This window comes from Hippoglossus stenolepis, chromosome 3 (genome assembly GCF_022539355.2).
Source record: "Hippoglossus stenolepis isolate QCI-W04-F060 chromosome 3, HSTE1.2, whole genome shotgun sequence".
NCBI classification, from domain to species: Eukaryota; Metazoa; Chordata; class Actinopteri; order Pleuronectiformes; family Pleuronectidae; genus Hippoglossus; species Hippoglossus stenolepis.
Window position 1 is genome coordinate 26,892,777 of NC_061485.1, and position 16,381 is coordinate 26,909,157.

General features: G+C 41.5%; 1 protein-coding gene across 9 annotated transcripts in view; it reads right to left on the reverse strand.

The window, feature by feature from the left end:
• Nucleotides 1–255: 255 nt before the first annotated feature.
• The window catches only part of klhdc8a (kelch domain containing 8A), a 44,985-nt gene continuing 28,859 nt past the window's right edge, over nucleotides 256–16,381 (reverse strand). For all 9 annotated transcript variants that reach the window (XM_035153262.2, XM_035153258.2, XM_035153261.2 and 6 more), the window contains 3 exons: nucleotides 8,247–8,348; nucleotides 5,632–5,780; nucleotides 256–3,099 (listed from right to left, as the gene is read on the reverse strand). In XM_035153262.2, the coding sequence (XP_035009153.1) occupies nucleotides 3,046–3,099; nucleotides 5,632–5,780; nucleotides 8,247–8,348 (305 nt within the window). In that variant the 3' untranslated portion in view covers nucleotides 256–3,045. The remainder of the gene's footprint in view (nucleotides 3,100–5,631; nucleotides 5,781–8,246; nucleotides 8,349–16,381) is intronic.

Consider the following 16,381-nt stretch of genomic DNA (forward strand, 5'->3'; position numbering starts at 1 on the left):
AAAAAGAAGGCTCCTAAAACATGAACAATATCGGCATATCCTACATCTTAACAGAAAACAATAAATTCAGAATATCCAGCTGATTTTACTCGCTAACAAAATTACTAGTTGGGTGGCTCCCAGAATTCACTCTAACACAAGTAATGTTAGCGTCAGTCACTGTGTATATATAGATGGGTGGCATGTCTCCACTTCCTCCCACTGCCATCTTGTGCTGGTGTTGTAATTTCGAACAAGAATTTGAGCAGAGTGGAGTTATGTTATTAAGGTCTGATTTTATAGCATCAATTAAGTGAATAAAACCAAACTTTTCGGAAACAAGAGCATTTGAAGGTACATCAGTTTGATGAGAACTATTCAAAATGACAGAAAACATCTTAGGGGAAAATGTATTTATCTTGTAGTTTGACTTTTTAGCTTGGTCCATGTCACATTAACACCAAACAGAGACAGGGAGTAAGACCTATACTGCAGCCAACCACCAGGGGGTAATAGTCGTCCATCTTTATATACAGTCACTGGTTCACATGCAAAAAAATCTGTTAGTATAATGATATTGATGCAATACAGCATCGTTTTGTAAGAGCAACAGGGTTACAGTCAGATGTGTGGACAAGATGGCAGAAAGGTCACGACAGGAAAATAAACACAGGCGGCTGATACACGGGAAAAATCCCTGAATAGAGACAGAAATGTGGGCAGATGATTTGACGGTGAGTGGGGACAAATGGTAAAATGCTGCTTTCAAGGCAACTCAGAGGTTGAGATTTTCTGATCTACAATAAAGAATACAATGTCACATGCCACTCAAAGTCCGAGTTCCTACTTGGGATCTTACTTGTGAGCAAAACCATTGACTCCGAATGAATGGTGGGGCAATTGTCTAGTGTCACACAACAATACACGACAAGACATCAAACTGCTGATACAGGAACTGACAAGACGTCTGTCATCACGGCAAACTCTGGAACAGACTCAGGACCATGTTGGCTTGATGTTGGCCCTGGACGACTCAGCTACGGACTGTGGACAATGAGGGGGGAGGGGACGGCCAACTCAGGGTCTTGGCAGAGGAGAAACTTCTCTGTTTTAGCAAGTCTAAGACTCCATAGTAGAGTGGACATCAGGCGTATCTGTAGCAAACATAGTTGTATGGATGTAGCCTTTGAGTCTCTGTGGAGCAGGGCGGCTTGGTGGATCATTGTCTCCTTGACCTACTTTTTCTTCTGGGGTCTTCAATCCCTAGATATCTCAGGGAACTAGTCAGACAAGTTCTCGAGTAAGGGAACTTATCACAGGCTCCAGGGTCAGGCTCAGACAGAAAGCGGCCGGCTTGGGAGCAGTGGACTAGCTGGTTCAAGACAGGAAGGCTGCAGGCTCCCTAACTCCAGCCAAAGTGGCCCGAGTGCAGGCTGAGGTGCAGGCTGACGGTTAGCATGCTGGGAGGTAGCGGAGCCGAGACTTGCTGACTGGAGTCCAGACTGGAGGCTAACAGGCCACACTGGGACACCGGCTGGTGGTTAGCACATTGAATGACTGGCTGCTGGCCAAAGCACTCAGTCGACCCGTTGTCACCAGGACTCACACTGAAACCCGACATGTACAGACACACACACACTATCAGGGTGATCTAATACGTGTCTCTGCCCACCTGTTTCAACTACTCACCATCTAAATAACATCCAGGGCTCTGACCAGATCCCTACATGCTAATAGCTAATAATGCACTGTAAGCTAAGACTGCTCGTTTGGTGTACTGAGCATTTTGCACTCACTACTTTTGTGATTATTGCAGTTTAAGGCAGGAAAACGACTCTTCACGTTGATCTACTGATAACCAACATCTGTCTTGTTTGTTATCTTCATCTAATCATGACAACTACTGTATGTGATAGTGTTAAACTAACAGTTAGCTAGTTTATCATTACAGCCACTTATAAGTACTGTATGCAGTCATATTGCACAGCTTTGAATCAATGAAGCTCTCACATGCTCATGTGTGTCAACACTGCCATCTAGTGCGAAAGAAGTGCAATACAAAACACAAATCGAATTTATTCCATCGATTATGAAGACTCATATCCTAGATGATTATTTGACATAACAGAGATCGATCAGGTAGGATAAAATAAACTGAATCATTAATACAATGAACCTATTCTACAGCTTATACATCTGAGCCCAGGAGACAGTAGTCTTACTGCACAGCACATGTTGCAGAAAGGAAACACTGAATAAAAGAGAGATTTGTATTGCTTCAGAAATCAAATGTGTACAATCATCCTCTTATTTGCCTAAACCAACAATTATACAACCATATTGTCATTTCATACATCTGTTCTCTTCATATACGCAATGCATTTAAACAGATCTATGGTAATAATCACAAATGTGCACTGTTACAGCACAGAGGAGTGGTAGTACAGCATTCTCAGTGTAATTACTACAATACACTACACCAGAAGTTATTAATATTAGAATCAACCTCCATTCAGTGTTGGTGCTTCAGTGCAAATGTTGTTGCTATACAGTTATATAAGTAAACCTCCCTCTTTTGTAATGACTTTCTTTATATAATATTGCATGTTTCATCAAACTAGATAAAAGTCACACTGTCTACATATGCTCAGTTGTTAGCAAGCTGATCACAAATAAACACATTTTAACAAACCAAACATGAAATGCATTTACCCCATACAACTCAGTAGGTCTTCCATATACTCTGTCTATAGTACTAGACAAGATCGCTACAAAATATCCTCTTCCCCAAGTATGCACAACAACGTACAACGCAGAAGTGTAACATACTGAAAATATCAGGAAACATGAGTTGGGGTGAAGAAAGAGCCAGCTCCTCCATTGTGCATGTGTGTGCTTCCATGTGGGTCTCAGTGTCCGTGCAGTCCAGCAGGGGGAAGTGTTATCTGTTGCAGCACACGTCATGACTCCATCTGCCTCAGTGTTCTCAAAGCTTCGCACACACTCTGCACTACAGTCGGATTCAGGAGGGTTGCTGGAATCTGATTTGGGGTCAGTCTCTACAGGCTACACACACTCTTCTTCTTTCACATAGAGGATCTCATGGGCTGAGCTGGGAACCTGAAAGAGAGCGAAATAAAAAGATAGTGAGGAGTCAAAGGCTGGACGTGTTTCTGTACTGACATAGTAAGTGAACACAGTCCCTGTCAATAGTTGAACCACTGTCTTGAGTCAGTCAGCCAGCTGTTGTATTTTAATAATAGCAGGTAAGAGTACTCTTACTCTCTAGTTAACTACCTTAAAACAAAAGCCTCCTTTCCCTTCTGACCATGAAACAATAATCCACTCAATAATAATCAATTCTGTCAATAATTAGATATTGAGATGTGGCTTGAAGCTCATGTGCAAACTCAGTGACTTTTAGTGGGCTAAAGATTTCTCCACAAGGGGGAGCTGTTCAGTCACTAACAGAACAGTTTCATTAATTCTGTTGAAACCAACAGGCAGTTAAAGTGATAGGTGCAGCGTTTCTAATGTTGCAGGGGGTTTTCTCTCTGGCTGCTCCTTTCTTTGTGCTTTTATCTCAAGGTTTAACAGTCTTCAGTGAGTATCAAAGAACTATATAAGACATTTTCTAAAACAGGATCTCAATGTGAGTTGCCAACGTTAGGTCACTTTTAGTTATTTATGTATTGGCTGATTGGAGGTGGACGGAGCTCACGTTACATAATGATGAGCAAAGCCACAGTTAAACTGGATATGACGTAATTAAAATCGACCAAAATGAAACGTCATGGTACCTTCAATAAAATTGGGGATTTCTGTGGTTTGAACATTGTTGGAAAGTCAACAAACACAACATAGGTCTAGTTGGTTTGAGATAAAGTGTTAATTGTCTGTGACCTTTCTAAAAGTGTCATATGTTGGGCTAAACAGCTGTTGACCTTGGAAACAGCAGCTGACAAACCTCAACTCAAGCTCCACTTACATACTTATTTGTTCTGGAGCTCACACAGTCCTCATCAGCAGATTGATTCATGGGTATGAGCACCAAAAAAAGTCTTAGAAACTGTTCAAACTCAATCTCGTTGTGAAAGGGTTAGGGTTAACCATAAACTACTTAATTTCTTTTAATAGTTTTTTTAATATTTACCTACATTTCTACGCCGTGTCTTGTCATGCTGACACTGGTGCAGGTTGAACTGAAGCTGCAGGTCTGAATCTGTAGCTCCGACAGTGTTTGGTTTCACATGCTCTGAAATCTCATGTTAGGCCACAATGTCCCTAATTTAACACAATCCTCAAATGGTGGCTTTCTCTACATCACCTGTTCTGTTCTTAAAGTGTTCAAATTATTATTGAACAAATCTAATTTCCTTCACTGAAGGCAGGAATATACTGGAGTAAACAGCACTACATTTCTTCTGGATACTCTTCTCCAACAATTGATTCTTCGTAATCCATAGTAATACACAAGGTATATTTGCATTGATTCCAGCAGGAATTGTTTTCTAATATCCTGCCCAACCAATCAGACGACAGAGTGGAGGCCTGATTATGAATGATTTACAATTTCGAGAGTCAATAAGTCATCTGAGAGAGACTTAGATTTAAGATGAGAAACAGAAGAAACTTCTTTCCCTGAAAACACAAAGTTACAGCTGGAGAAGGACTTGATGTCCATCGCCCCCTGGTGGCTGTCTGCAGTACAGGTCATAAACCCTGCCTCTTCCGTGTTAGCAGTTGGGACATAAACTAAAAAGTCACAGTACACATGAAGTACATTTTTCTAAAAGGTAGTTCCTGTCACTTAAGGTAGTTCTTATCACGCTGATGACTGTTCAAGTGCTCATGTTTCTGATACTGGTTTGGTTTTAATTAGTTATCTGATGTAAGGAAAACAGGGTGAAACATCATGATTGATACTTGACACTGACTTGGGATTGGTTGAGCATATGTACCATCTGCTGATCGCTACTGCGCACACTCTGGCTCCAGATGCTCCAGATGGCAGCTTATTGGCTTCATGTCTGGATAGTGGGAGGACGCAGAAACGCCTCGTCCATTTTTATCAACAGTTTTAATACTATGGATGAGCAGGTTTAATTTTGATGTGAGTTAATTGTGTAGTAGAGACACATTCAACCATTTGTACCCTCATGGTTGAATGCACTTATTGTAAGTCGCTTTGGATAAAAGCGTCCGCTACATGATATGTAATAATGTAATGTAGAGGTTACTATTGGTCATTCCTGCACTGTTATCTTCTGTATTTGTTGTTAGAGAAAAGTGACGGTTGTTTCATGACAAGGTAAGATAAGTAGGATGTCACTGTCCAGCACTGTCGTGTGCAGTGAGTAAAGCAGGGACAGATCTGTGTAGGTGTGATCCTCATGGACATACATGCAGTGAGTAAGTCGACAGACAGCTACACACGTCCACACACAAGCATGACCTCTCACTCAGCAGCAGCTGCTGCTCCACATGATGGGTGATGGTATAAATAAACTTGAAATAAAATGGGACATCATTTTTTCCTCTTTTCTAAACAGTGAGCATCTGCTGATATTGATTCATTCAGCTGCTAAGTTACTGTAATTACTTTCTGTTTAACAGAACAAAACCTTGGAGTGACACTGAGGCCTTCTGTACCTGGTTGACTCCTCCCACCACCAGGAGGCGGTCTCTGATGACAATGGAGGAGGCGGAGCATCTCGGGAAGCTCATGGGAGCTAACCTCTCCCACTTCTTCCTTTGAGGATCAAAGGCCTCCACTGTGTCCAGAGCCGAGGGTTCATGACCTAAAGAATGTAGGAGGACATGAAAACACACACAGTCACAGAACAATATTTCTAAATTTCCCCTTGAAATCTCAGTTATCTCAGATTTACCTTTACATCAGAATTTTGCTCCAAATGCTGCAGCTAATCAGGTGTTTGAGACTATTTTTACAGCCAGGGGTTAAATTGTGAGGGCGGGGAGATATTTCCTCTGAGGGCGAGTGTTCACCACAAACTGTAAACAGCTTTCATATCGACTATGAAGAAAGTAGCTCCAATTAACACCGTGGACATCGTGCTCTGCGGATGTCCCGAATAACTGTTTCTGTAAAAGGATGTTGCTGTTGAATTTGATAAATCTCCTTTTTTGATGCTGTAGCACAATGTGAATTAATTCACCTCCTCTGAATTATTTATGTTTTGTTTATTTGGATGAAGCAAACATACTGTATGGATTTCAGGGAAAACTCAGTGAAAAACTTTAAAGTCTCAAAAGACAATAATACAACTGCTCAAATATATACCTTAGTCCTTTTCTCAAAGTGCAGCCAGTGCCTTTTTATGTATATTAAATTGAGAGATTAGAGTTTAGAGATTTAAGTTCCAGTGCAAATATTATTGCATTTAAGTAATAAATTCCCTGAAATAATAAACTTGATATGGCAGCAAAAAGCTCTGATAGTGCTCTAATGATTTCACTGTAGACTCTAAACCTGTGCAACAGTTTACCATTTGTGCTGATGGTAGATTCATTGAAAAGTTACCTTAGGGACCTCCACCAATTGGACAGTACTAGCTGTCAATCACACGGTATCCACATCCCAATGCATGCAGTGGTTTATCGTCTATTTGACTAATACAAAATGAATGTCTTGATGTATTTAAGAAGACTTGAATCTATAGAGATTGAGAACATAAACTCTTCAAGAAAATATTTACTAACGTTATAAATCAAGTGAGAAGTAGGTACATTTTCTCATAGACTTTTATAGAAACTGAGTCCTTTTTTCAATCAGTGGAGTCACCCTCTGCACGTCATTCAAGACAACACAGGTATCAGGCACTTCCGCATTGGCTTCACTTTCTGAGCCCTGAGTCTGCGTCCGTTTCTATACAGACTATGGTCCAATGTAAAAGACAAAACAATTCTGCCAGTGCAGATGAGAAAGACCTGGTACAATAAAAGATGCCATGTTGGTCACAGACAGACAGTAAATGCTTCAGCTGATAAACTAGAATTACCGCACTGCGGTTGTATGCCTCCACCAACCAGTGTAGTTTCAGTGAACATATTTCTACATACTTTTTTCCCCAGATTCATGTAATGTGACTGTGACCTTTGACCCATGAAACGTAATCACTTTATCTTTGAGTCCAATTGAATTTTACCAGAGGTAATGAAATTCCTTACGGGCAGACCTAATACATCACATTCACAGGGACGTGAGGTCACTTTGACCTTGACCTTTGACCACCAGATGTAATGAAAATCCCTTTGGGCATTTCTGAAATATTGTGTTCAATACAACGCAAGGTCATGTGACCTTGACCTTTTGAACTTCTACTACAAAAGTGTAATCAGTTCATTTTTGAGCCTTAGTAAATGTTTGTACCAAATTTGACGTAATTTCCTCAAGCAGATCATATTCTCTCACCTCGAGAATTAATTCAACTCAAATAATTAACCTGGGAACTGGCACTCTTTTTCTTTAATTATATTTTATGTCATATATACTCATTTGTGGGCGTGCAGGTGGCTCGGATGTGAGCACCTCCAGCTGTACTAGGGAGGGTAAATTGGCACAGCTGAGTCTAGCTGGCCAAACACTCTCCCTGGATATAAAGGCAGCAGGAGAGCTGCCACAGGGAGAAACACATGAGGTCCACATATGGAGAAAGAGACAGACTGAACGGAGCTGCTGCTGCGCATGAAAAGGTTGTGTTTTTGGCTTTAAGTTTACTTTATTGAATTTATGTTTGCTCTTTCTGTTAAATAAAAGATGCTGAAAAGCTGTTCCTTCACCCCGGTCGGTGGTGAAGCCGACGCCCGCTCCGGTTCCTGCTCCCCGGACTCTGCAGTGCAGGCTCATGCTTGTCAATGGGGACTGACTCGTTCCTGGAGCCACCCTCAGGCAGCTACTCAGTGAACTGCAGTTTTTTGCACTTTCGCATCGGCTTCACCTCTCAGACCCGACGATTGTTGGGCTGACGGTGGCTGATTGGTACATTTTAGCTAGTCTCCCAACCCTACTATGAATAGCTCGCATGTTTGCTTTCGCCATGCAGCAGAAAAAGCTACCCTGTGCTTTGTGACCATTAGAAAAAAACAATTATACAATTGTTGGTTCAAATAATGTTTCACAAGATCCAGGGATGGAATGAGATAGCCTGAGCCACAAAAGTGTTATTCCAACAGCTGACACACCAAGCTGCAGCACAAACATGTTTGAGCAGCAGAAGTTTTAGTTTACCGTTTGTCTCTCTTACCAAGTCCTCCTGCTATGACCATCCGGCCGCGCAGGAACGCAGCAGCAAAGTCAGCTCTCTTTGTTTTCAGAGCCACCGTCTCCTCCGACTTCAACCACACACCTGCAGACAAAGAAGAAGAAGAAGCAAGAGCACGAATTAGTAAATGTGTGAGTGTGGGTGTGCACAAGTTTATAAAGTATTTGAGGTGAAGTCCAGTGGCACTGTAGTGCACCTTCCGATAGACAGGATGCTGCTGAGCCTGTTTATTCAGAGTGACCTTCCGCAAACAGGTCATCCACCAGGCAGCTGCAGTGAGGACTTGAACATACAGCGCGCACACACACACACACACACACACACACACACACACACACACACACAGCTGGCAAGGGCGCACGAAGGTTATAACAAACAGACTACAAACAGACAGTGAGGGGACAGGAAGGCTGGAGCTGGAGGTCAGAGAGAACAACTTTGTTTGCCTGCTCGCTCATCATTTTTATGACTGTACTTACATGAAAAAACTGAACTGATGAATAATGAGAGACCAACACTGACACTGATGTTGACAAGATCACTTCAATCAGCTTTGTTTTTCTTCTGGGCCATCTTCCTATTTACTATGGAAAGGAGGTTGTATGCCTAAGATGGCTGCTCTTAACTCTGAAGTCGGTTCAGCAGCATTAAAATTCAACTGGACTCCTACAAACTGCAGTTCATCTGACACCAGGTTTACTGTGTAGTAGTGGGTTGTTGAAACCAGAGCAGAGCGGCCCCCACCCCTACATACAGGGAGGCAGCTCTTCTCATTCTGGGCTGATGTCATCTGAAAGCAAAACTGAATTGTGGCACAGTTGCTTCGCTTGCAGTAGACGTTGTGAAAATCTCATATTTACAAGCAATTGATAGCAGCATTGAACGTGCAAAATGGACAAAAATCCAAACCCCGAGAGAGGAAGGGCAGAGATGAAAAGGTTGAAGAAAAAATGACCTCAAGCTGATGATACAACCCATAAAAAGATAAATTACAGGTTTCATGCCCGCAAGGGGTTACTGGGGCTGGTCTGGGTGAGAAAGTCCAGAGTCATTTTTTAGACACACCACGTCCTGTCCCAAGTTACATACGTAACAAAAAACAAATAAACCAAGTAAAGGAACTAAAAGCAAAAAAAACTGCTTAACTGAACAAGAACAGCACTTGCCTTTGGTTCCTTTTGGCCCATGACCCATTCTTCCACCAGGTTTCAAGAAAATTAGTTCAGCAGTTTTTGGATATTTCTTTAAATAGCAGAGAGGTTCTGTTCCCTCCATGACTGGTGTCTTCCAATTAAGTAGTGACAATTATGGAGAGAGTGTCCCTTGTCCACAATCCATAAGTGTTACTGAAGTGTTCAGTCTGTGAAATCCACACAGACTGTGTTGTCAGAACTGGCTTCATGTCTGTCTGGAGCTGAAAGGACAGTGACCTTGTCTGGAGCAGGCTGACTGACCGAAAGTTACCGAACAGGAGGATAAATCGGCACTGTTTATTTATTGATTCCCCTCATCTTTCCAGAGGGCGGGGGAACCTGCCTACAGTGAAAGCAGAAAGTTCACGGTGACACTGGGAGCCCTTATCAGTCATTACAGATAACCTCATTACAGATTTAAATAGCTGTCTGTGGAGATTATGCTTAAGTAGGTGCACCAGAGGGTAGAAAGGACAGAGTCATCGTGCATTGGTTCATTTGATAAAAAGAAGACTTCCTGTTCTGTGAAACGAGAGAGAGACAACCTCTAAATTAGCTGTGGAGGTTCACAAGCTGATTCATGTGATCATACATTGTAAGACAGCTGCTTATGTGCAGTGTGAAGGAAATTCTTGCTTGTGTGTAAGTGTCACATATAAACTTCATCCACCAACCAAAGGGGGCAACTGCAACAGTTCACAAAATGTCCACTAAATGTTTGTTTTTTTCACTAATAACGAGCTCTAATTGTTTTTGTGGGTCTTTGCTTAGAATGTCTGGCAACATTTCTCGCTCCACAAGATGCCTCACTCACCACCATGCAGCAGCTAGTTACACACCCACATTTATCAACATAGGGTCCAGGTTGAAAAATACTGGAAGTCCCATTTATGGAGCGACAGTGGGTAGAGCTGGTCGTCCAATAACCAGGAGGTCTCTGGTTCAATCCCAAGCTCCTCCAGTCAGCTTGCCGAACTGTCCATGGGCAAAATACTGACCCTGATGGCTTTGCCAGTAGTGTATGAATGGTGTGTGATTAAAAAGTCACAGTGTAGAAGTGCTGTATGAATGGGTGAATGGGACTTTGCTATATAATGCGCTTTGTGTGGTTGATATGACTAGAAAAGCACTATACCCAGTCCATTTATTATTAACGTGAAGGAGAATTCATTCTAATGAGAAATTTTAATTCTGCATTAAACTGGTAACTTGAAACTGACTATCATTACATCTAGAATGTACTGACTTAGGGCTGTCCTCCTTTTCTTTTGGATTGGAGCCAGCCTGTCAGCACAGCATGGATGGAAACAGGACACCTGTGCATATTCGTTAAGCACAAAAGGGGAAGCTGGCTCAACGTTTTTTTTCTTGGTTGATTATTTGTAAATTTGAATGCTGTATTTCTGTTGTCACTTCAAAAGGCAAAATAGCTGTTGCTGTGCTGGATTTTGTAGAGAATTATTATCCATTGCAATGTTTTGGCATCTGATATGACTGTAAATGCATTACACTGTTACTCCACCCCCCCACCAACACAGCCGCCTTTCTGTATTCAGTTTGAATGCCTGCTCCAGCAACACTAGTTCGTTTTTAAACCTTAAAATATCAGCTTCAAAATCATTGGGATGGTGCACAAAAAATGATAATAGGGATACTGGCTTGTTTGTCATTGCCACAGCGCTCAATCGACACCTGGAACAGAATTACTTAACTCTGGTGTATGTTGAACATTACGAACTGCTTTACGACACACGTCACACACCAACAACCAGAGCCAGAGCTAGCAGCTAGCTATAAGATAACTAGCTTGCCATTCTCAGTGTGGACATCATGGCAGAGCCGCTGAATGGTCTGGAAATATGAAGAAGAGAGAGAAAAGGTGACAGAGTGAGAAAACCAAATCATTGTTGGTGAATAACCGATCACATTTCACTTGTTGGCGAGAGCTAAAGAGGCCAAAGGATGCAGGACAGATGTGGACATGCCGTTGTTGTTATTGGACAGTAAGTCATAACTTTAGCTTGTTTGCTACGTCTTGTGCTTTTCTGCTTGTTTCATGATGGGCTGTAAAGTTGTTGACTCTCTAAATTATCGTCAGAACCTCAGTAAACCAATATCGAGAGATAGCTACAAGTTACCAAACAATTTGAAGTGATTTGAAAAACATCATGCTCAGACGTTTATACTGTAACTGTGTCGGCAACTTGTTTTGCTGTGTTGTAAGCTGTTATGCTATTGTTGAGTGCACTCAATGTGCAAACATTTACTGTCAGACCTCAAAAACCTTGTCAGTCGATGTGGTTCTTTGGCCTCTGAGGTTTGACGGTTTCTTCTTTGTCAGCTTGTCAAAAAATGCACATGTGTACAGCTGTGAACATGAGGAGGCTCAGTTCAGAACTTTTGTTAACAACAGTGAATAACGCATTCCACCTGTAGGGGGAGCCCGTGTTTAGCCAAGAGCTAATCTTGCATTGTGTTGCTTTAAAAGCCAACTGTTTCCACTCGGCCCATATATCCCACTCCTCTGTACAGATATCCCAACCAACCAGTGGGAGCTGTTCGTTACAATGAGGCACAAATGATCCTTCAACTGGTTCCATCCCAGAACATTGCTAATAGAAAAAAAATAAAAATAACCACCACTGGGATTTATAACGCAGGTGCAGTGGTGAGAAAGTGCTTTTTTCTTATCTACCCGTTAAAATAGCCATTGGCAGCTTTAATCCCAAAACAACAAAAGACAAGAATCAGTCGAGTCGCAGGTGTGGAAGACATTACAGTTTTAATTTAATCTCCCTAATTAGCTGACACTTAAAGCTCTTTCTTAAAACCGTATGCAGTGCAGAGGTGACATTTTGCTTCACGCTCAAGCATCCACACTCCAGATGATAGGAAAATTACAGTGGAGGAAATAAAAACATGGCCCTCAAAATAATGGTTCTCTCCTGAAGTTTTCTCTTTTTTAGGTTTTGTTGCTGCCAAGTCTTGTTTATCTGTAGGAAACCCAGACTGAGGAGAAGCGTGACAGAGTAAGAAAGATAACTTCATTAGGGAGCGAGGGAGGGAGAGAGCATTAGAAAGAGAGATCGAGGCAGAACAAGAAAAAGAAAAGCACAAGAAAAGCTTTCTTCTTTTTCTGAATCTCTCTCTTCCTCTTATTATTTCTGATACTTTTTTTCCATTTTCTTTCTCTACGTCTTCTCCCTCATTGTCTTCTCATTCTCTTTTCATTCTCTCTGCTCTTTCCAATTTATTTTCAATCGTTTTCTTAAACAAAAGGCAGAGACAACAAGGTCAAGAGAAACGCGAGGGAAAGATAAGTAGCCAGATGGGGAGTTTTCTTGCTCGTTGCAGAGTGCGATCAGGAGCTGTGTTTTCTTTTCCAGCCTGCTTAAGTTACAGGGCAGACATCACAGTCGAGAGATCACAGCTGGTTCTCACCTCTGAGGAAAATCCTGTCTGTGTGTAATTCACTGTTGTGTTACATCAATCTATGACATTCAATAAATCCCAGGCGCCATTGTGTGGTCAAGAACAAACTATCGAACCTCAAGACCTGCAGCAGTTACACCGAAAGCGTCGTATCCTTGCTCAGATTCATATTCTTTATTTTCTTTTTACGATATGATTTAAAGAGAGGTTTTAGACTGTTTATCCATATTTTCGGCACAGCTCTAGGTCAGCTGCTTGTGTTCAGAAAACATTTAACATCTTAGTTAATACAAATTTTTTTTTTAGCACCAAGTTTGGTTTCTAATGTAATGATACAGAGAATAAATCAATAATAATACAAGCGAAAACTGTAAATAGAGAAAAAGGTTTGCCTCCATTCCCCCAAACAAAAGATCCAACATGATGGTACAAGCTGGGGACACAAATATAAAATCCTCAGTAGATCAAACTGTCTTCCTTTTTGGCCTTTACGGTCTGACAGTGATGCAACAACCGGTAACTGCATTGCATTCTGGTCAAAAATCACTTCCTTCACTGCAATTGATTTGTCTTTCTGTTAATGATTGTGAACACAAAATGATGGATATCTGAAAGAAAATTCTTCTCTTTGATCCGATACCGACATTATATTCTATCTTCTATTTCTCTTCATACTAGATGCTGGGAACATACTGTGACATCGTCTATTTTTCCCATTTATCAAGCAATAGCAAATAAAACAGAATTGATCTACAAAGTGAGAACAGAATGCAAGCTACCACACTAGTAATTCTTTTTTAAACAGCGCTTACAGTGTTAGGGGCTGGATTTCTCTTTTAAATTACAGTTGTGTCAACACATCCCGATACAGACTTATGGGTCAGTCTTTTGAGACTGAGCTGCGACTGCCGGCCTGAATCCTATTTGCTTGGGAGAGAATTTGCACCAAGATTTTCTTTGTAGGACGCAGGGAAAACACCAGCATGCATTATTCTACTCTGCTGGGAGACAGGACAGGAGAATAAAGAGGAGGAGAGCCAGGGAAAATACACAGAGAGAGATTACAGACGGAGAGAGGGAGTGACAATAGAACAGAGGAGATGAGGCGATCCTCTGAAGACCGGGCTTTGTAGTCTGTGTGGTGGTAATTTGGTCCTCAGCTCTCCTCTGTAATTGTCCCTCATGATTAAAACTAGAAATGGTGATTGGTTCTCGCTCTTTGATGGATTCTGTCTGTGAAATCTCAGACGCTGCTGACTACACAGACAATCCTTCTGGACCCAATCTCACCGTTACTTTGTTTTAATTACAAACTGATCCGCTGTTATGACAAAAAAAACCATTTCTTTATTCCCAAATTGGTCTCATCCCATCTGCTTTTTTGTCTCTTGGTCAGTTTTTACCATCTGAAGCTTGACATCAATCACAACACAGGAACACTTGTTACTCGTTGGCCTCTGGAGGAATGCAACATTTGTGGTTACTGTTGCTGTTGCCTGAGCTGCACTAGTTCAGTCATGAGGGACTGATGAAAACGTTTCTTCATTAGATGCAATGACAGCAGAAGAATTCATTAATCTAGATGAGGAAAGCAAAAGACATGTTTCCCTTAAAGGAATGATGTTTTTTGTCTTAATTGTTGATGCTCTTTACGTCTCGATAGCCATCAATGAGTTAAGTAATCTGAAAAGAAAAAAAGAAAAAAAGCTGTCTGTGGCCCTCGAATGATTATAATACTGATACGAGTGGATATATGTGGGTTATTTAAACGTGGGTAAATAAAAAAGATATTGACTCCTTTCCAATTGCCAGCATGCTGCATGTTACAAACGCATCGTTAGCTTTATTCAGACTGAATAAAATGATTGGCTATCATACCTGGCTGTCACTAACTGACCTTCCTGCCTGCATGCACCCCATTGCGCACGACTGGAGTCCTCAGCCGGAGAGACATACACAGCTGAAGCAGAGATGATAGCCAGAAGTTAGCGATTGAGCAAGGAAAATTTGGCCACTAGCAGATGTCAGTGAACGTTTATGTGTTTTGGTGACATAGCATTGACGAGAGATGGGAAGTGGTGGGATGTATCAGTTGCATTTTTTTCAAAGTGTAGCCTGCTCTTGCTCAACTCTAGACCCTGCCAGTGTGTGGGGGTCTAGTTCCTGCCTTAACCCAAACCTAACCCTGGATCAACAGGTTGACAAAAAAATGCTTGTTATTGGACCAAATAGTTCCAGGTACCACAGAACTCAAATAATCCTCTTGTGCAAACCTGTCTGTTTCCACAACCTCTAAAACACAACAAAAGCACAGCGTCATTATGGCTGCAGCTCTGTCACTTAGCACCTCACTAGCTTAGCTGTGGTTTAATGGGTCCAACTAATTTAGAAACCAATGCAGGTAAAACCGCAACATCAGCCAGATGGGACGATCTAGGATTTATGCTCATATGCTCATCATCCCCTTCGATTATTATCACACGCTCAGCCATTAACATTCATGAGCAGCAGTGAAAGCTGCTTTTTGCCCCAGTTTTTGTCTCACAGGTAATACATAGTGTGCTTCATCTTTTCAGAGGAGGTTGTTGTTGCTGCTGTCTAAGAGGAAGATGACAGACATGTGCAATAAAGATGGAAATATAAAGTTATCACAATCTGTATGTGACCATGGTTAGCACATAAAAAATAATAAATTAATTTCATCATAATTAACCAAACATGCACCCAATACTAACTTAGTACTTAACTGAAGTGAAACAAACAGCAAATTATGCTTTTAAATTATAAAATTGTTACTTGTCAGATCACGATCTCTATCTCTCTCTCACTCATTCATGCATTGTGTTACTCTATTCCCTCCTGCTCGTATACCTCTCAGGAAGTAAAACTATGTGACTTTGTTGCTTATCATATTATCATAAAAATGTTTGGCACCCAGAGTTTGCTAAATGTATGAATGAGGTTGTACACATTCAGCCAAGAGGCTCACATCTAACCAATGTAGTCCACACAAATTTTGCCTGGCTGGTGCTGCATAGCTCACTTGGTAGAGCTATGCAGCAGCTACACAGGTTTGATTCTGGCTTGCATCCCTTTGCTGTGTGTCATCCCCCTCTCTTTCTCCCCCTTTCACACTTAAACTGCCCAATCAAATAAAGGCAAAAATGCCTTCAACGAATTGTTCATAGGCTATTTGAAAATACGATCTCCAGATCAGGGACTTTTCTGGGACCACAACTCAGGTGAAAAAGCAAGAAACTGTCCAGAGGTCTGAAAATAATTCTTGTGTTCCTAGAAAAGTTGCTGTGGTTGAAACAGGCAAACTCTGAACAGTGCTGCTGAAGTTTTAGCTTTGTCTGTCAGGATCTCTGAGTTTTTTGCCTCCACCCCAATAGTGGTGAGGTGAATAGAATTTCTTTGTGGTTCTTACAGCATTGAATTCTCTACTGTGCTGTGGTGGAGGTAGCGGTTTCAGAGACCGATACCTCAAGA